This window comes from Otolemur garnettii, unplaced genomic scaffold (assembly GCF_000181295.1).
Source record: "Otolemur garnettii isolate 467f Iridium unplaced genomic scaffold, OtoGar3 scaffold00051, whole genome shotgun sequence".
NCBI lineage: Eukaryota > Metazoa > Chordata > Mammalia > Primates > Galagidae > Otolemur > Otolemur garnettii.
The window spans coordinates 5,346,263-5,366,942 of NW_003852446.1; the positions used below are offsets into that span (position 1 = coordinate 5,346,263).

The window sequence follows — 20,680 nt, forward strand, 5'->3', positions numbered from 1 at the left end:
CCACCTTAGGTGTATGTGGCTGGTGCCTTAGCTGCTTGAGCCACAGGCGCCGAGCCAGTGTTCTTAATCCAATCTGGTCAATAATCAGAATCACTTGGAGAGTTTTTTAAATGCAGATTCCTGGTTCTCAATCCTTCTTCATGTACTTTTAACTCCCCTTTTCACTCCTCACCAATCCCCTTTCCCATTAGTATACCAACAATAAGATAATCTCTCATCAAAAATTACATGCACTTACCTTTTCTGATTCATATATCATAGTCTGTTTACTCTGAAGTTCAGCCAAAGATATATCTATTCTCCTAAAATAATAAATGGGGTTTAATTACAATTACATTAATTATTTAATTAATTAATTAAATAATTATGTTATACACCAATACCTTGTTTCTACTACTACAGAATGGAATTGGAAATAAAGCTGGTATGTCTTGGAGGAAGCAAAAGAAACTTGCTCCCAGGTAGTTTTTTCTACATGGCAATTTCCCAGGAAATATATATATGTGTGTGTGCGTGTGTGTGTGTGTGTGTGTGTGTATCCTGTGAACATTATAGGGAAGCTTTAGGAATTCTCAAATCACTAGTATGTGCAATCTCGAACTTTACTCTGCTGATATATTACACTCTAACATTGATTCCACACAGCTCACAAGATAGGGTGTACCACATGCTCAGACAAGTGCCAGCAGAATATCACACATATTTTCATATGGCAGCCTTCAAAACAGCCGTTTGTGACTACATGAAGCAAATCATGATTTCAATGGCTTGACAACTGTCTTTCATTCTTCCAGTGATAACTTCAGTAGGCAATTACCACAGATAGCAGAATCAAAGTTAACTGGGTAAATATTTTTGAAGTTTTACACATTTAAACAATGCTAGACAATGGCTTCAATGCAGCCTATTCCATCAACATGCACTAGCCCTGTACCTGCTTGGGTTAGTCCCATTTTTATACAGGAAATTCAATTCTACAGTCTGCAGCAAGCCCAAGTGAGCAGGATCAGGAAACAGCACCTAGCCCGTTTGTTCTGAGATAGATTCCCATGAGTTAAATGAGAGTACACAGTAATCAATCATTACCTGTGAATTTTTGGATTCAAATTCAATTTAATTTCATTTACACCTGCATTGCGTGTAGCTTGCATTTTTGAGAAACGTTCATGTAGAGTAATGTTGGGTGATGGAAAATAATTTGCTGAAAAAGGAAACAGATAGTCTCAATGTAAAACTGGTTCCACTTAGAAGATTACATATATACACAGGAGCCTGTTTGCTCTTGAAAACACAGGGGATAGGGGACCTAAACTTATTTCACAGATTAATTTGTAGTGCTCACATGCTTTCCCAAGCTCAAGCAAGAGTAAAAACACCTGATTTATGAGTCCAAAGAACTTCTTCCTATAGGACATCCCTGCTTACTTGTCTTGGGGAAAAGACAATGGCTCTCTCAAAGTGAGGACCTTTCTTCTCCAAGGTAAGACCTTATTGTTTCTGGGAAGTAAAGATGGCACAGAGCTCTACACTTGAATGAGAATAAAAATTAACTCCAAAACCAAGAATGAAACATCAAAACAATTCTGAACAAATGCCAAATGTTGTATTTACATATTACAGAAGACTTTTGAAGGCTACTTTAATTAACATTAACTAAAGTTCACGAAAACATTCCAAAATCAGCTATGCAATAGGCTTTTAATAGGATAGAAAGAGTATATACTTGACCCATCAGAATGCTACTTAAGCAATCCTTTTCCCTAATTAACTGTTCCTGTTCTGACACCATCTCCTGGACTGTAATACCGGCTCCTTTTCTGCCCCAAATCACATTCCTTTGGGTGAGAGAGGCTAGAGCTGAGAATGTGAATCACTTCGGATAAACTGTGTGCTTTAAAGTAAATATATGCCTAAGTGTGAGTGGCACGGAGATAATAACTCATTTTCAAAATATGTTTCGTGAAGGTAAGAAAGACTAAGGCAAAAAGTATAAAATAAAAATTTTGAATTCTTGAAGGCCTCCAGCTTATAATACCCACAATTGCCTTATTTATGCAACATCACGGGGGAAAGTTGTTCCCCATCACTGAATTTTCCAATTAATGGAAATTTGTCAGAAGCAAAGGCAAAACAATTTAAGGCATATTTTTAAAGTATTTATTATGCAACTCCCAGTCGTGAAGAATGCCAAAACAAACTGGACTCTTTGATTGATCATTTAGCATCATCCTTAAGACACAAAATCCCAGCAATGCCACCGGGGGGCTTTAAGAATGTCCCAAAATGACCTCAGTTTCCAGATTTCTAGTTTCCAATGTGGTTTTGTTGCTTCTTCCCCTCAGATTATTGTTTCTTGCTTCTCCCTTTCTAATTTTTGGTTTCTAACCTACTAAAAGTTGAAGGTTACTGGAACTGCATTTAAAGAATAACTAAGCTTGAATGAATGCCTGATGCTCTCTCCAAAAGATTTCCTAATTCATGGCCTAACTTACAATGAAATATTAATTACTATTAAACTATATTACAGGTATTTACCTGTATCTCATGAAAAGCCAAGATATTATTTTTGTGTTATCCCTAATGTATGTGTAAAATATACCAACCTTTAACTTGATGAATTATTGTTATGATTTCCTGAGCAAATTCTCCTGTAGGTTTGTTTTCAGTGTTCTGAGTTGAGTCAAGATGTTCAAACACTGGATGAAAGTTTTCACTTTTCCTGCCAACAGCAACCAAATCATGTGACATCTGTCTCTCTGTGGAATAGCTAGAAGCAACCCTAGAATAATTCGCAAATGTTTAACTAAATTTGAAACTGTTCTGCTAAGAAAAGAACTTATTAAAAATTTAAGTATCTATAAAACTAAAAAGATGTTTATCTTTTCTTATAATTAAGGCACTAATTTATATGCCATAAACATGTACAATAGCAAGTAGCAGAAAACAGCTACAGATATAGGCTCTGAGTTCTGTAAGTCAGATGTCATTAAATATTTGCCACTTTAATCATAAAATCCTTGAAATTCTAAGTGAGACAATTTTTATTTCAAAAAATACAAGGAATTAAAGACACTATGCAAAAAAAATTAATTAGATTATTTTCTATTCCCAAATGGCCAAACATTGTAAATTCAGCAAGATTATACTATCTTGAAATACTACCACACTTTAAAAGTGGATATCAGATATATGAACCTCTCTGACTTCATAAAAATCCTTACATCTCTATATAAGTACTTAACAGCTTAGAATAGTATTTTTAAATCAAATTCTGTTAAGAGATAAATTCAATTACAGAGTCTCACTAAATTCTCAGAAAATAATCTTAATTGTTAGCAAAGTTATAATCATTAACACCAATTACAGTGTTTACCTTCAATGTATCCTTAAGGAAATGCTACCATTTATTATATAACCCCAGCTATCTTACCACTTTAATGCCTTCTGAATCTTTATAACTTTCATTAGGAATTCTCCTGACCTCTAAGTACATTTATGAACTGATGATGAGGATAGATATCTAACAATCATAGATAGCTAAACATGGGAGCTTACAGCTAACCAACATTATCTCTCTTAATCTTTACAATAGCCCTATAGGGAAGGCACCATGACACTGAGAAAATGGATGTTTTGCTTTACATCCCATAAGTTGAGTACTCAAATGAACATCAGTCTTCCAAGTATCATAATAGAAAACTACATTTGAGTCCAAGAACACTGCTCCTGCTTAAAACTCTTAAATTCTTCATCTGGAGGCAGTTTATGTACCACTGCAGAAAACATTTCATTATCTTATATTTAAATCTCATTTTGGACTCAAAATGGCACTAATCAGCTTATACTCATCTTATTCCTCTATACTTAACACTAAATTGCTTTTGGCTTTTCCCAAAAATCAAGTTTATTGTCTAAAGAATTGAGGTTTACGACTGTTGGAGTTCTTTATTGAGTACGTTACAGGCTCTGAAGATAAACCTGAAAGAGAGTTTTGAAGTGTGTTTTAAATAAGAGCAGCACCACTAGAATAAATATCTCATCATATTAACAAAAAGCAATCACGGATACTTTTGGGGTGCGGGTGCATGTGTGCACATATTTATTATTGATCTAAATCACTTAATAGCCATATATCCAAAACTGCTCCAGGGTTAATAAGCAGCTTACAGATATCTTTTAAATATTTAAACTCCTCTAACAAGATTGTTTTGTCCATATTCATACTGGAGGAAAGGCTTCCATCTGACTTTCCACGCTCCCTGCTCTCAGGCCAGCACTGTCAGTGACAACTTTCTATCATGGCAGAAACACAGTAAAGTGATTATCCACCAGGTCCATGCCACTGCAGTGGTTTTCTTGATTCATTAGAAGTACTTTCATTAAAAGGCCCGTTTCCCTTTTTTCTTCCTAATTTGCTTCAAGCTTCCCACTGTGTATCTGATAACTAGCTAAGAGACATTTACTGGTAAATGCTAGCATGCCCTAACTCCCACTAACAAAAAATTACAAATGCTCTTTGTTTAAAGGGGTTCAACATCACAAAAATACTCTGTTCCATACTCCCCAAAAGAGAGCTTTTAGAAACAATTTATGTAAGAAAAATAAGATATTTAAATAGAACTATAAAAAAATCCATCCACAAGGGGAAATCAGTTGATAAAATTTTTCTTTCTTTTTTTCTTTTTTTTTTTGCAGCCTTGGTTTCTCCCAAGAGGAAATCAGCCAACAAAGATTTCAAATTCTTCAGTGGGTAATTATTAACATTTACTTGTAATTTCTTATACATTATTGGCATAATTCTTGTCCCCACTCCATGATCAACCCTCAATCCATAGGAGTGCTGTGGTATACTTTGAAGCTATATTTAATGCCTGACATTTTAGTGTTTAAACTTGTCATCAGTTAAAATTTACCACAGAGTTTCTCCACTACAGGGTTTTTAGTAAAAAATATTAAAATTATAATTTTCTAGAAAATATACATTAAAATATTCAGTCTTAATATTAAAAACAATTGTGACACTTCTGCTTCAAAAGAAAAACTCTGTTTCTTATTTTTATTTTTTTTTTAAGGACAGAGTCTCACTTTGGTTGCTCTCAGTACAGTGCCATGGTGTCACAGCTCACAGCAACCTCCAACTCTTGGGCTTAGGCGATTCTCTTGCCTCAGCCTCCCAAGTAGCTGGGACTATAGGTGCTCACCACAATGCCCAGCTATTTCTTGTTACAGTTTGGCCAGGGCCAGGTTTGAACCCACCACCCTCAGTATATGGGGCTGGTGCCCTACTCACTAAGCCATAGGCACCACCCGAAAAACCCTCTTTAGACTTGAAAATGGAAACTGTTCTAAGTATTTACATGTATAAATTTAATCATTACATTTTCCTTTTTACTATTTCCTATGACATAGATTGATTAACAAGTTAATAATCTCTGGAAATATTCTCAAAACAAGTAGTTAAGCTAAAAAGACCAAATGTTCTCATTTTGAGATACATTTTAGACAGTTTTTTAAATTAAAATACAGTCAAAAACCTGTACTCTAATGCTATTTCTGGTACTGGTCTCATTAAATCTTCCAAGTTCCTCGGTTAACTGCCTGCCCTCTCCCCATTTATTCCTCTGCTTATGGAAACTTGCACTAATGTTGTCCCTGAGTGTTGTACATAACAACTAAGAAAACATAAAAAGCTACATTAAACCTTAATTTCCTATTGTGTGCACTTGGGACTCACCATAAAAACCAACTGCATGGCAAAACAACAATAACAAAAAAACCCAACAACCTAAACCAGTAGATTCCCCTGCCCTCTGGAAGCTCATAGTATATAAGAAAATCCATTTGACACAAGAAAGTTTTCCTTTTTGTCTTCTTTTAGCTAATAATTAACATTTTGTATGGCATCCTACAGTTCATAAGGCACTTTCCTAATTGCATAACAACATTTTTTCATCAATGACGGACCACATATAGGTGGTAGTTTCATACAATAGCATGTTTTTACTGCACTTTTTCTATATTTTGCCCTGTTTAGATATACAAATAGTTACCTTTGTGTTATAACTGCCTACAGTATTCAATACTGTCAGGTGTGTGGCCTAGACTGTACCATAAGGCTTAGGGGTGTAGTAGGCTGAACCATCTAAAGGTTTGTGTAAGGACATTCTATGCTGTTCACACATGGACAATATCGCCTAATGATACATTTCTCAGAACATAACTCTGTCATTAAGTGATGCATGACTCTATAGTATTTGCTTCTGTCTTCTTAAGAACACATTTGGAAATTTTAGAGTTGAGGGAAAAGGATCACAAAAGTCCTCTAAAAAGGCCTCACGAGCCCCAACACTCATCCCATTCACTTCATAGGTGGCAACTGTCTGGCAGCCAGGACTGGGCCACCTGCCCTCTCCCACTGGCTAATAATGTCAAACCAGGCTGACTGTCACTGCATTCTTACTTTCCCATTCTCATTTCCCTCTATTCCTTTTCACCACATGGTTCAAAGTTCCCATGTTATGAGTTTTTGCTTTTTTTTGAGACAGTCTCACTCCATCACCCTTGGTAGAGTGCCATGGCATCACCGCTCACAGCAACCTCCAGCTCTTGGGCTTAGGTGATTCTCTTGCCTCAGCCTTTCAAGTAGCTGGGACTATAGATGCCCGCCACAATGCCTATTTTTTGTTGCAGTTTGGCTGGGGCAGGGTTCGAACCTGCCACCCTCAGTATATGGGGCCAATGCTCTACTCACTGAGCCACAGGTACTGCCTGATTTTTTGCCATTGTTAACCTATAAACATAAAATTTTATTTATCTCATCTCCATGTGTCTAAAACACACCAGCCTCCAAAGCCTAGCTGACATGTCAACTCCTGCACGAAGCCTTCCCTGCATCTCTTAGCTGGGTATGGCCCACACTTCTGCCGAGTTGCAGCCTACCTCACATCTCACTCTTGGCACTATGGTACTACCAGCGCTGCCCTATTTGTCAATAAAACCAAAGGAGAAGAAAGCTAATCTTATGCAGCTCAGTAGTCTCAGGGCATCCTAATAGACTGCCTCACATAGGGCAGATCCTCAAAAAACTATCCACTGAATAAATGATGAATGGAAAATGGGTTGGTCAATTTGAATGAATGTTTAGCTAAAGAGATGATGGCTTTTAATATTTTAATTGAGGCCAACTTAATTTTGGTTTTCAACTTTATTAGCTTACTTTTAATTTTTAAACTTAAGTTAGACCAATTTAAATTTAAAATATTTAATTTTTTAATAATGCAAAATCTCAAACATAAGGCCTCCATGTGTCTGTCAACTCTGCTTTAATAGTTACCAACATACGGCCAATGAAAGCAGACTCATAAAGCCAGGAGGAACTGAAGGTTAATTTGGGCCCAAAAGGCTATAACCAGGTAACTTGCCCAACGTCACAGAGCTCAGTGGCCCACAGGAAGACAAAAACCTATGCACCTCAACTGCCAACAGAATCCCTGTTCAAGGTCCCCTAAAAGACACTAAGAAAAGCCAGGGAACCTTCTGTCCATTAATTTTTGATTTAAAAAATGCATATGAGAGGGCAGCGCCTGTGGCTCAAAGTAGTAGGGCACTGGCCCCATATGCCGAAGTTGGCAGGTTCAAACCCAGCCCCAGCCAAAAACTGCAAAAAAAAAAAAATGCATATGAGAAATATGAAGAGAGATTTTAGTTTATTATGCTATATAACAGCAAGGTAGCAAGTTTAGATATCAAAATTATCTTCATCTATAGCTTATTTTGCCTCCAGCTGAACAGTGGTCATCATAGGTAAACTTGTGTATGATGAGGTTACCATCCTTCAATCTTAGTCATGGTTTTTCACCTTGTTCCCCACCAGCACAATACCCCTTTCCTCAGGGGGTCAGACTTCCAATGTCCTTTGGGACCTATCACCTACCTCACCCCTTTTAAAAAGGGGAAAAACCCAATAGGAGTAAAAAGATCCTCTCTGCATCTCTTCACTGGGAAATAAAGGATTAGACAGAAATGTGGCTAGTGTACTCAGTCTGCCATTAACTTTGATAGCTGACCATCCCCACATCCCAGGTGTTTAGCATCAGCAGCCCAGGAGATCAAAGGAGCCTCGGGTTCATCAGCTCAGTATTACCTCCTCCCTCCCACTTTCTCCTTTATCCACTTCCTTCCTGGCTTGGCCAAGTATCAGTCCCTCACCCAGCCCAACATTAAACCAACACCTCCATTCATCTGCCCTAGGACTTTCAGATGCAACAGTTCGTGTTTTGGGTATATAACAACCTTAACAGAAATTTTCGTATTGTGATTCCCTAACCTGAATTCTGAAACATAATTATGACTCACATGTAACTTCTAATAATGAAGTTTTGACAGAGTGGGTCACTAGAATACTGTCCTTGTTAATAAAAGTGTTAATTACTCAGTGAACATTCAAGCAGTGTCTACCTACTACCATTCTAGATATAAACTGGATCAAGAAACATCACTAGACAAATAACCTTGTGTTTTCAACCAACTGGAAGAACAAATGCAATACTTGGCCAAAGCTAAGAAAGTAAACAACAACAAAAAAAATTAACCACTTTGGTCTTTCCAAACAAAGTGGACAAGCTCTCTAGATTGTAACCAGCAAATAAAACTCTGTACTCTAAGACTATTTTAATCTTTTCTACTGAGAAAAATCTAATTTATGCTACTAATTGAAAACATAAATCTATGATCTATGGAAGGTATTAACCACTTTTGTTTTATGGACCTTGTATCAGTCCACACATGATTAACCTTTTGACTGTGAACAATGCAGGCGTTCAACACAAGATTTGTGTTTGTTGTGGACAACGCACATAGACACATTTCGTTTCTGACTGCTCTGCAAAGGGTTAAATTCAACCCACAAAACTCTTCCAATGGAATCATCAAAACATAAATATTTTATTAACTATGATGCTGTATCATACTGAAAAGATGCACATATTTGTTCAGTTATCAATTCAAGTCTCTGAATAGAGAAGATTTGCAGTGGAGGCTCCTTATTATACAAGCCATCCTGCAGGCCTGGTCAGGTATTCAAACACATGCTGCCAGACCCCACTGACGACAGGTCATGACATTTGACAAAATTATAGCTTATAAATTCAAAATAAAAGATGCAGCAGCTTCAATTTTGAGAAGCTTATTTTTATGACACACAAAGATTGTGCTTCAATTTCTCATATCAGATTATAAAATCAACTGCTCAGTATCTCTAATGAGGTCTATTAAAATAAAAAACCCTTCAAAACTGGTATTTCCAGCATTCTTTAAAGGTACTACAATTTATTAATTTTCTTTTAAGTATAAAACACATCAGCTAGGCACAGTGGCTCATGCCTGTAATTCTAGAACTTTGGGAGGCCAAAGCAGGAGGATCACTTGAGGTCAGGAGTTTGAAATCAGCCTGAGCAAGAAGGAGACCTGGTCTCTACTAAAAATAGAAAAAATCAGCCAGGCGTAGTGGTGGGCACCTGTATTCCCAGCTACTTGGAAGACTGAGTCAAGAGGATTGCTTGAGCCCAGGAGTTTGGGGTTGCACTAAGCTATGGTGATGCCACTGAACTCTAGCTGGGGTGACAGAGTGAGACTCCATCTCAAAAAAGAAAAAGTTTTAGATCTAGGCTGGGTGCTAGTCTATGTATGGTGGCTCATACCTATAATCCCACAACTTGGGAGGCCAGAATGGGAGGGATGCTGAGACCAGAAGTCTGCAGCCAGCCTGGGCAATATAGCAAGACTCTGTCTCTACAAAAAGTTTAATAATTAGCTGGGCATGTTGGCACACACCTATAGTCCCAGCTACTTGAGAGGCTAAGATGGGAGGATTGCTTGAACCTAGGAATTTAAGGTTATAATGAACTATGATCTTGTGAATTGCACTCCAGCCTGGGTGACAGAGCAAAGTTCTATCTCTTAAAAAAATAAAATGATAAAATAAAAAGTTAAAGATTTTGGTACATTTGATTATACGTTATATCTCAGAAGAAGAAAAGAGCTATAAACAAAATTAAATACTAAAGTATTTAAAGGGAGGTATACAGATGTTTGCAACATACTCTGAAATATATCAAAAAAGAAGATATTATAGAAGAATAGATGAGTAGATAAACATGTGACTATAAACTCTTAACTAGATAAACTCTTAACTAAAGACTGGGTGGTGGGTATAAAGGTGCTCACTGTATAATTCTTTCAACTTTTCTGCATGTTTGAAGGAAAAAAACTTAAGGTAACAATCTTAAACTTGATGCTTACAGCAATCTTTGTGTGCTTTAAGACCTAGTAGACAATCTAATAGCACAAAATTATTTAAGGCATATGAAAAAGATACAAAATTATTAATGTATTATGACATAATTCATATGTGTTATATATGTATATAGAAAAGTATATATGTATGCACATAATATACATATACATAGAAAAATAACAAAAGGAATTATCCTAAAAGCTAACAAAATTGTCCTAAGGTAGTAGGGTCATGGGTGATTTTTCCCCTTTATTTCTCTAATTTTCTGTAATATGGTCATATTTATAAATGCTTTCTGTTCACAAATAAACATATATGTATATATTTAAAAATATTTTCTGCAAGTGTAATGAATGTAAGAAAAATATGAGGCAGGGGGACTGCCATGTCTAAATTTAAGAAAAGGAACAAAAAACATTTTGTTTAAAAAAACAACTTGTGGCTTTACCTCCTCCCCTCTCCCGCCCTATCTTTTGGGTTTTGTTTTTTCTTGCTTTTAATTCAAATAAAAATGAGTTTACTGTGAATATAGAGGCACAAAATCAACATGGTCAATCACTTTTTCATTCACATGCTGGTAGTATTAAGTTCAAGAACATTATTTGGCTGGCAGAGCCAACTGTAGTGCCTTATTCTCAGGGTCCAAAAATAAAGATAATATTCATTATGGAGCAAAGCACATGAACTCATTATAAGAGAATATAACCATTACAATAGTAGTCTATTTCTTAAAAAAGAACCATTAAGAGCTAAAGCAAATATATTACAAACAGTCATCTTCCCAGATTATAATCTAATTTCCTCTACTTGGGAGAATCTAATCAATTGAGCCCCAGTCATTCTGGGGAGAATGGCAGCCAAAACCACATTAGGTCACAAGTTCCATGAGTCACAGGGAGATACGTGGATTTGAGCCCCAGCCACTTTGGCTTAGATAAGACACTTCATCTCTCAGGGCCTCACTTTCCTCCTCTATAAAATCAGGGCCTGCTAAGGTCCCTTCCAGCTCAAAATTTCTCTGAATTTCAAGCAACACGGAATACAGGCTCTATATTCTTTTCTGAGAAAGGAAAAGGTCTTCCAGAACTCTATCCAGTCAATCCCTGGATAAGAAAAACATGGCAGCATAAAAACAAGTAAATTCATGAAGAGGAACTCAATGGAATGCCCTGTACCCAAGAAGCATCTGGAGACAGGATGTAGAAAACAGGAGACATGAGATCCCCCATATGTAATAACTAACTAAACATAGGAAACACTCTCATTATAGGGCTTTTTTGGGAAAAAAATCTAAGCAATCCTTCCCCTTTGATGGACTCTAAACACTATTAATTCCATTTTTGAAGCTGCAAATAAAGATGGCAGAAACATTAAATATAACAAAGAAAAAAATAAAGGTAATACCTGAATTTGTTTACTACTTTCCTCATGTCTACTTTAACTGTAAGTGATTTCTTCTTCAGATCAATAGGTGAGAGTTTCACATCAGAATGTCTTTGGCTTTTATCCAGTTGGTTACTGGAAGGACTGCTCACTTTTCTGCGATCCCCTTCTTTCTTTATTTTTTCCTTCCGTCTGTCACTACAGTGCCTTGAATCAACATCACTTCTGTTTGAATGAGTACAGGCAGTGCAGTCTTTCTTAGATGGTCGAAAATGTTCTTTGAATTGTTCATCTTGAGTCTCTCTCCTTCTTCCAATATTAAAACAGTCTACCTCTTTATTTACAGGGCCTTTTTGAGAACTGTATTTTCTATCTTCTTCCTTAGAGTACTTCTGAATTCTCCCATCAGAGAAGTCCTGGTCCCCACCTGAGGGCTTATGACGTTTGTGGCGATAGTCATAAGATACTTTGGTTGATGAACTGGTCTCTGGGTGTTCCCTCTCGGCACGTCGAGGAGTTTGAGGTCCAGTGTTCCGCTGATCTTTCTTCTCTTGGTAAAGCGGAAGGGAATGCTCAGGCTTCCACTTTGGGTTCCTGGCAGGCTCTCTGTTTTCATACCTCTCGGTGTCTTTAGGTCTTTTTGATGTGTGTCCGTATTTTCTGAAATCACGATCCTCTGGATACCTGTGTTGACATAAAGCAGTTGCATTTAACACTTGCACTAAGAGAAGAAAGTGAGAATTTACATGTGTAGAATGTTCGGCAGCATGGCCTAAAATGCAGAATGCAGTGGCAAGTTAACCTCTAATCCCTCAAGCCAATTCCTAGAGATATAAGGCAGTTAAAGAGGAAAATACAATCTTTTCTTTATACTCTAGCCATCAGCATGATTTACTTTCAAAAGAAATACTTTACCCATAGACCATAAGTAAATTACAATGCTTTTCATCTTGTTAGATAAAAGCTTTTCAAGGCGGTTATCTTCAACCACAAAGTAAACAGACTTTTGTCACTTGAGGCTTTTTATACCAAATTACCCAGGTTTAATGTTTTCCTCTACCTCTTCTGAAAAGAGCTCCTTGTCTCCAAGTCTTCAAAGCCTCTTCTAGGTGACTGGGGATATTTTTCTTCTTGTATCCTCTGGTGCCTCAACTCATCTTCAGGCCACTTTCCTTCAAATCGGAAAGGATCTGCTACTGATCTCTGAGGCAGCTTCCCTCCTTTTCCACTTCCTCTGACTCTATGGTCATCAGGAATATACCTTCCTTGCACTTTCTGGGAATAGGAATTCCTCTCATTCTCATTGTAGGGTACACACTCTGAATATTTGGGCATATACTGAGATCTTCTGTTACCATCCTCTCTTTCAGGTGAATATCCTCGGTGAGGCTTATACGTATAAAAATTTTCTAAAGAATTTCTTCTTATGTTTGGGGAAGGTGATCTATGTTCATAAGATCGGTAATACGTATTTCCACGAGAGGGAATCCTTGGTTTACTCTGTCCGGGTTTCTCACTCTCCATTCTCCAAGTGACAGGATTTTTGGGATCCTTCCTATGTTCACAGCCAAAATGCCCATGAGAATGCCTTTGCTTGTAGTATTCAGAATTTCTAGGTTCTGGTGATAAAGATCTATGTAAGCAAACAAAGAAAAATTTAATCCATTTAAAGACAATAAACCTAAAATATTTAGTTTTCCTTTACTGCTGCTTTCACTCAAACTAAATTCATCAATTTGCTATATACGCATTTTAAATTGTACATTTAGGGGTCTGATTATGGTAACGCTCAGTTCAACAAGCATACTCTTTCCCTCTGAATAATCTATTCCCTGCACTAATATGTTTCCCGAGCGTATCAAAATGGGCTGAGCACATCTGTCCCATTGGAAGAAGACCAGTTTAGGTATACAGCAGGATCCATTTTGGATGACTGCTGACAGCAAAGTTCCCGCAGGAGATGCAGTGACTTTGAAAGGGCAGTCAGCAAAAGCTTACATCAGGTTCAATGGCCAGGTAAGAAACAAGCAGGTGAACTAGATTCACACAAATAAACGTGTAGAATAGTGTTAGAAAAACTGAACATGTTTTTCAAACTGAACATGAGATTCTAAGATTTGCCACAACCCAACCTCAGACCCAAGACTGGCTCTAGAGTTTCTCTAATTGATTGTCTATTTTCTCTGATAAGGCTATATTAAGGAGAAAATATATATATACTTAACCAGGGGAGAGAAGAGGAAAAAGAGGGTCTTAAGACTTGAAGGTCAGCCAGGCACTGAATTTAGCCTGTAATCCCTGCACTCTAGAGGCTGAAGTGGGAGTATTGCTCGAGGCCAGGAGTTTTGTTTTTTTTTTAGACAGAGCCTCAAGCTATCTCCCTGGGTAGAATGCCATGGCATCACAGCTCACAGCAACCTCCAACTCCTGGGCTCAAGCGAGTCTCCTGCTTCAGCCTCCCAAGTAGCTGGGACCACAGGCGCCTGCCACAACGCCCGGCTATTTTTTTTTTGGTTGCAGCCGTCATTGTTGTTTGGCGGGTCCGGGCTGGGGATTCGAACCCGCCACCTTAGGTGTATGTGGCTGGCGCCTTAGCCACTTAAGCCAAAGGCGCCGAGCCAAGGCCAGGAGTTTGATACCAGCCTGAGCAACATAGCAAGACTCCATCTCTATAAAAAATTAAAATTAGCTGGGCATGGTGGTGCACACTTAGAGTGAGTCCCAGCTACTCAGGAGGCTGAGGAGGAAGGATGACATGAGCCCAAGAGTTTGAGGATTCAATGAGCTACAGCCTGGTCAACAGTGCAACAGGACAAGACCCTGTCTCAAAAAAGGAAGAAAAAAAAAAAAAGACTTGACTCATATGCTTAGTTCTTCCATAAATACTTCTAACATAGAAAAGTTGCTTTTCTTTCCCAGACCTGTTCCCTTACATGACAAATGAAATGATGTTCTGTTCAAACAGAGGTGAAGGTGTGCTTTAATGCCACTGTAATACTCTGCCCAAACAACACATCCTTTCTGTAACAACGCTGTCCAGTACCTTAGCATTGCCAACATCAAGCCTTGTATTCCCACTAAGAAAGAAGGCTCCTGTAGCCAGGGAAACCAGTCTGGGTTGACTGAGAGAAGTGCCAGTATCTGGAACATGGTAAAGTTCAATTTTGCACCTGGAGACCTGTCCCACATCTGACCTGCTCAATTTCTCAATCTCCTTCCTGAGGGTTTAATGTCTTCTAATCGATGGACAAGCTATCCTTGCAGCTTTTGCTATTGTTCCTGCTCAGAAGCAGCCACTGAGTTGGAGTAATCATGAGTGAATCCCTTTCCTTTTGATGATAAGTCTGCGTCCTCCCTAAAAGAAAGAAGGCAGATCTATCTTCCTCATGTATCTTTTGAGATTTAAACTTGACAATATTGCTCTCTGGAGTCGCCAAGCTAGATACACTGGCAAATATTATCTAGCTGAAGCAAAGCTCTGCCATCCAGCTAGCTACATCTCATCACAGGATGAAGCAACTGGAACCTCTGAGGACTTCCTGGAAGATTTTCTCTTTTGCTGCTAAGGAGAAAATCTGGCGTCTAGAGACAGAGGGCTTCTAGGTTGGATGAGATCTCATTAAATACTGCTTTGACATTATATAATACGTTTTACTGTACTGCCCCTTCCATAGGCAGAAGGTTGCTATTGTTTTCAGTTCTCCTACAGGCAGGAAACAGACCCATGGGAGTCTGTTGGGAGGCAATTCTCCACAGTCTCTTGAGTTCTGCTCGCCTTGTGAGTTAGAGGCACTGACAGGGTTTGTTGTAAGGCAAACAGCCTTGGAAGATACAGACAGGGTTTCCCTCAGGTAGAAAGAGCCAATTTGTTTGCTGTCCAGGATAATCTGATAAGATCTCCTCCAAGGCAAAGGCTGAGCAGGTTTGTTTGCAGCCCCTGATAAGGGACTCAGGTGCCTCACATGTCATAACTCCTCTCTGCCTGTGCCATAACCTACAGCATCCACCCAGCAGGCCACCCTGCAGTGCTGGCCCTCAGGAGACCTAGAAGGTAAGGTGAACAACAGGAACATGAAGCGCAAGCTGCCTGCTGTACTATGAGTAATAACTGCCTTTGTCTCTGACCCAGGAGTGCCCTGTAGCAGCTAATGTGTTAGTTTGCAATGAGGATAAAATATCAGACCCTTTATAGTTCTTGACAAAGAAACCTGAGAAGGAACCCGGAAATCAGGCACTAAGCTTGCCTCTCACCAAGGCCTTTTGTATTATCACAAAACAGCCTCTCTGATCCCCTTCATGCTAAAAGCAGTTGCTTTTTCACTTTCCCTTTTCTTTCTAAAGCTCCATTACAACTTTCAAATTTTACAAAATGAAAACTGTTGATGAAATGATTGATTAGTTATTGCACAACTGAAATGAACAGGCACAATGGCCAAATTACATTAACATGAAAAATCTTTGTCCTTTGTGTGAGAAATTATGGTCCTTTTTAAAGTCCTAGAACATGCTAGCTGCATTATAGCTCTGTGCCTTTGATCCTGTTCTACCTCTTAAGTGGAATAATTTTCTTCACCCTTTCTGCCTTTAGGAATTTTACCTATTCTACTTCTTCTTCTTTTTTTTTTTTTTTTGAGACAGAGTTACTCTGTTGCCCTCGGTAGAGTGCCCTGTGGAATCATCATAGCTCACAGCAACCTCAAACTCTTGGGCTCAAGTGATCCTCTTGCCTCAGCCTACCAAGTAGCTGGGACAGCAGGCGCCTGCCACAATGCCTGACTAGTTTTTTCTATTTTTTAGTAGAGACCGGGTCTCTCTCTTGCTCAGGCTGGTGTTGAAATCCTGACCTCAGCAATCCACCTGCCTCAGTCTCAAAGAGTGCTAAGATTACAGGCATGAGACACCGTCCCTGGCAGGAATTTTACCTATTCTTTTTTCTTTTTTTGGAGACAGAGTCTAACTTAGTTACCCTCAGTAGAGTGCTGTGGTATCATAGCTCATAGCAACCTCCAACTCTTGGGCTCAAGTAATTCTCCTGCCTCAGCCTCCCGAGTACCTGAGACTACAGGTGCCCTCCACAACACCTGGCTATTTTTAGAGATGAGGTCTCACTCTGGCTCAGACTGGTCTTGAACCTGTGAGCTCAGGCAATCCACCTGCCTCGGCCTCCCAGAGTGCTAGGATTACAGGCGTGAGCCACTGCGCCCAGCTATTTTACCTATTCTTAAATGCCCAGTTAAATATTTTTCATTTCCTTTTTGAAGACCTCCTTAGCATCCCCTTTTCCCCTCCATAAAAGTAGGATTATTCCCTCCCTACAGATCCAGAATATTGTGTCTCAATCAGTGGTGAAGCCTTTTACCCCCTATATCATATTTGGCTATGGTGTCAATCTCCCAGCCAATCCTGTATGTTTGCTGAGGCCACAAAAGATGGCATATTTGCCTATAGCAGTCAATACAGACTAGTTAAATTATTTCAGTCTAATCACGTCTACTTTGATACTACCAAGCAGGAAAGAGAAGAGTTAAACTACAACAAACTATTCAAAACTCTATTATTACACCATGAAGAAGAGGAGATAGAAAACTCCCTATTTTTGAATTCCAAATTTCTTTGAACATGTTGATTATTTAAAAAATAACATGAAATACACACTGAAGAGTTCCCAAGTATTCACTAATTCAAAAAATACTAAACTCTCAACAATGTTTCTCATTCTCTCTTGCTATGGCCATTGCATTTCTTTTTATTATGGATTAATTCTAGCTGCCAGCAATAATTAAATAAAGCTGCTGACTCCTAGAATCTAGAAACACAACCTCTGTGCACCTACTGTGCACAACTAGGCCCCACCAACTTGTTAAAGTAAGTTTTTACCAGCATGGATGAATTTGAAAGCTATAGCACATCCCAAATCCAAGTTTATTCTGCTAAGTAAGAACGCTCACCTCTGTTTCCACCTGGGTGATCTAGATCGTGACCGGGCCATCCTTTGACACGTGAGCCACTTTTTACACTGTAAAGAAACGCACTATTAGCAGATTTCTAGAAAGAGCCTGCAATTTGCTCTAAAATACAGTGAATGCCACCAAGAAAAGGTTACTTAACCCCTCTGTGCCACAGTTGCCTCATCTGTAAAATGGGAACAACAATAATAGCACTACTCTTATTGCAATATCATCAGGATAAAATGAATTAAACCAGGGATCAGCAAACTTTTCCTATAAAGGGCCAAATGGTAACCATTTTAGACTTTGCAGACCATATAAGGTCTCTGTCCTATCTGTTTCTTCTCTTTAAACAACTCTTTAAAAATGTAAAAATATGGCTAGGCTGCACTGAGATATACTATAAGCCATGAAAAGAGGTTAGTGGTGTCTGGTAAATAGCAACTGCTACATAAGTATTTCAAAAAGAGAAAAAATTTACCCAGAATCCCTCTACTTGAACACTACCACTACTACTTTTTGTTTTTTTACCATGTACTGAAACACTTCATATAATCACAGTCCAGATATTTAGGAATACATGATGGTGTACCTTACTTTTCAAATTGTTGGATTATAAGAATTGTAATTCCTAATTATAATATTCAATTGCTGCCTAACTTCCCCCAGTAAATATCCCCCAAATTTAATTAATCACTACTAGACATTTAGTTTGCTTCTGATTTTTAGCTGACAAACAAGTAAACTTTAAGGGGCATTTATAAACTTAATTTTTAAAATATTATTTAGTCTTTTTTTTTTTTTTTTTGAGACAGAGCCTCAAGCTGTCCCCCTGGGTAGAGTGCCATGGTTTCACTGCTTACAGCAACCTCCAACTCCTGGGCTCAAGCGAGTCTCCTGCCTCAGCCTCCCAAGTAGCTGGGACCACAGGCTCCCATCACAACACCTAGCTATTTTTTGGTTGTAGCCGTCATTGTTGTTTGGCGGGTCCAGGCTAGATTCAAACCCGCCACCTTAGGTGTATGTGGCTGGCGTCTTAGCCACTTGAGCCACAGGCACCGAGCCTATTATTTAGTCTTTAAAAGAAACTGATAGCTTGGCTCGGCACCTGTGGCTCAGGTGGCTAAGGTGCCAGCCACATACACCTAAGGTGGTGGGTTCGAATCCAGCCTGGGCCCGTCAAACAACAATTATGGTTGCAACAAAAAAACAGCCAGGCATTGTGGCAGGCGCCTGTGGTCCCAGCTACTTGGGAGGCTGAGACAGGAGACTCGCTTGAGCCCAGGAGTTGGAGGTTGCTGTGAGCAGTGAAGCCATGGCACTCTACCCAGGGGGACAGCTTGAGGCTCTGTCTCAAAAAAAAAAAAAAAACCAAAAACAAAAACAAAAACTGATAGCTTTAGGAAATAAATTTTTAAAAGACATAATTAGGGTATAATCGTCTATACTAGCTATTATTTACATCTCAGTAGGCCTCCTCAGTTCTGATACTACCATTAAGTAGTTCCCAACTTACTGGCTCCAAACCCCTGGTGGCTTTTAATATTGCCGTGGGGTCATGAATAATCACAGAGCCATCATGCACAGACTACAGAATGAATAAGTATATTTCTCATATATTATACACTTCACTTTTAGAAATTTCTGAAGATACTCTGATAATTACTAAAATATAAATGGTTCTTGCCACTATGCAGTTTTTCTTCCTGTAAATACAAAACAAAATTTATCATTAAGCAGTCATCAATTTAAAAGGGGTCCTCATACTCAAACATTTGCAAACTACTATTATCACAAATTTCAGAAGGAAAGTAAAAGCAGCTAAGGTCAAAGGACTTGAATGAACTAGATCACTCACCATAGGAAATACAATTAATTCAATTCATTTAGTTGTACACCACCTCTTTTCAAAAGGAATTTAAAGCTAGGAAGAACAAATAATTTAAAAGTATTATGAAATTAAAACACTAAACAAAAATGTTGTTTATTTAGTGACCAAAAATAGCAAAATGTATTCATTTAACAAATTTTACTGAGTACCTATTATTTGCCAGGTACTGTTCCAGGGATATAGCAGTAAATAAAGAAAGGCAAAAAATCCTGCCATGATAGAGATTATATTCTATCAGGGAGTTTCTAATTTAACTAAAGAAACTTTGGGTATCAGTTCATATCTATTAAATTTAACAAAAATAATAAACCCAAAGGTTATGTGTGTGGAGGGGGAGACAGAAAATATTCCTGGTGATGAAAAAGCAAAATTTTTCTGGAAAGCAATCTTTTTTTTCTTTTTATTTACAAAACAGATTGAGATATAATTCACATGCCATACAATTCACCCATTTGAAGTGTACAATTCAATGATTTCTTAGTATATTCACAGTAAAGTACAATCATACTATAGTTTAATTTTAGAACATTCTCTTTACCTTCAAAAGAAACCCCATGGCTTCTCACTCCTCTCCTTTCCCACTTAGCTCCTGGCAACCACTAACCTACTTTCTGTTTCTATGGATTTGCCTATTCTGGACATTTCACGGAAATGGGATCATACAATATGTGGTCTTTCATGACTGGCTTCTCTCACTTAGCCCAATGTTTTCAAAGTCCATCCATGTTGCAGTCTCCTTCCTTAGACCACAATCCTTTTTGTAGTCAAATAATACATATTACTTTGTATGGGTATGCTATATTTTGTTCATTCTTCTCGCAATGAACATTTGAGTTGTTTCTACCTATTGGCTATTATGAATAATGCTCCTATGAACATGTGTGTGCAAGTTTTTATGTGAACATATGTTTTCATTTATTGTGGATCTATATCTAGGAATGGAACAGTTGGGTCATATGGTAACTCCATGTTTAACTTTTTGAAGAACTGCCAAACTTTTCCAAAGTAACTGCACCATTCCCACCAGCAGCATGTGAGGATTCCAATATCTCTACATTTTTGAAACACTTATTATCTGTCTTTTTCTTTTTTTTTGAGACAGAGTCTCAAGCTGTCACCCTGGGTAGAGTTCTTTTTTTTTTTTTTTTGAGACACAGCCTCAAG

At 38.2% G+C, this 20,680-nt stretch overlaps 1 protein-coding gene across 4 annotated transcripts in view; it reads right to left on the reverse strand.

Moving 5' to 3' along the window:
• The window catches only part of BCLAF3 (BCLAF1 and THRAP3 family member 3), a 66,216-nt gene that overhangs the window by 28,075 nt on the left and 17,461 nt on the right, over positions 1-20,680 (reverse strand). For 3 of the 4 annotated variants that reach the window (XM_023514375.1, XM_012806399.2, XM_023514377.1), the window contains 6 exons: positions 17,626-17,693; positions 12,738-13,310; positions 11,699-12,361; positions 2,604-2,779; positions 1,087-1,201; positions 239-302 (listed from right to left, as the gene is read on the reverse strand). In XM_023514375.1, coding sequence (XP_023370143.1) covers positions 239-302; positions 1,087-1,201; positions 2,604-2,779; positions 11,699-12,361; positions 12,738-13,310; positions 17,626-17,666 — 1,632 coding nt within the window. In that variant the 5' untranslated portion in view covers positions 17,667-17,693. The remainder of the gene's footprint in view (positions 1-238; positions 303-1,086; positions 1,202-2,603; positions 2,780-11,698; positions 12,362-12,737; positions 13,311-17,625; positions 17,694-20,680) is intronic. The other variant, XM_023514376.1, reaches the window with a different exon arrangement.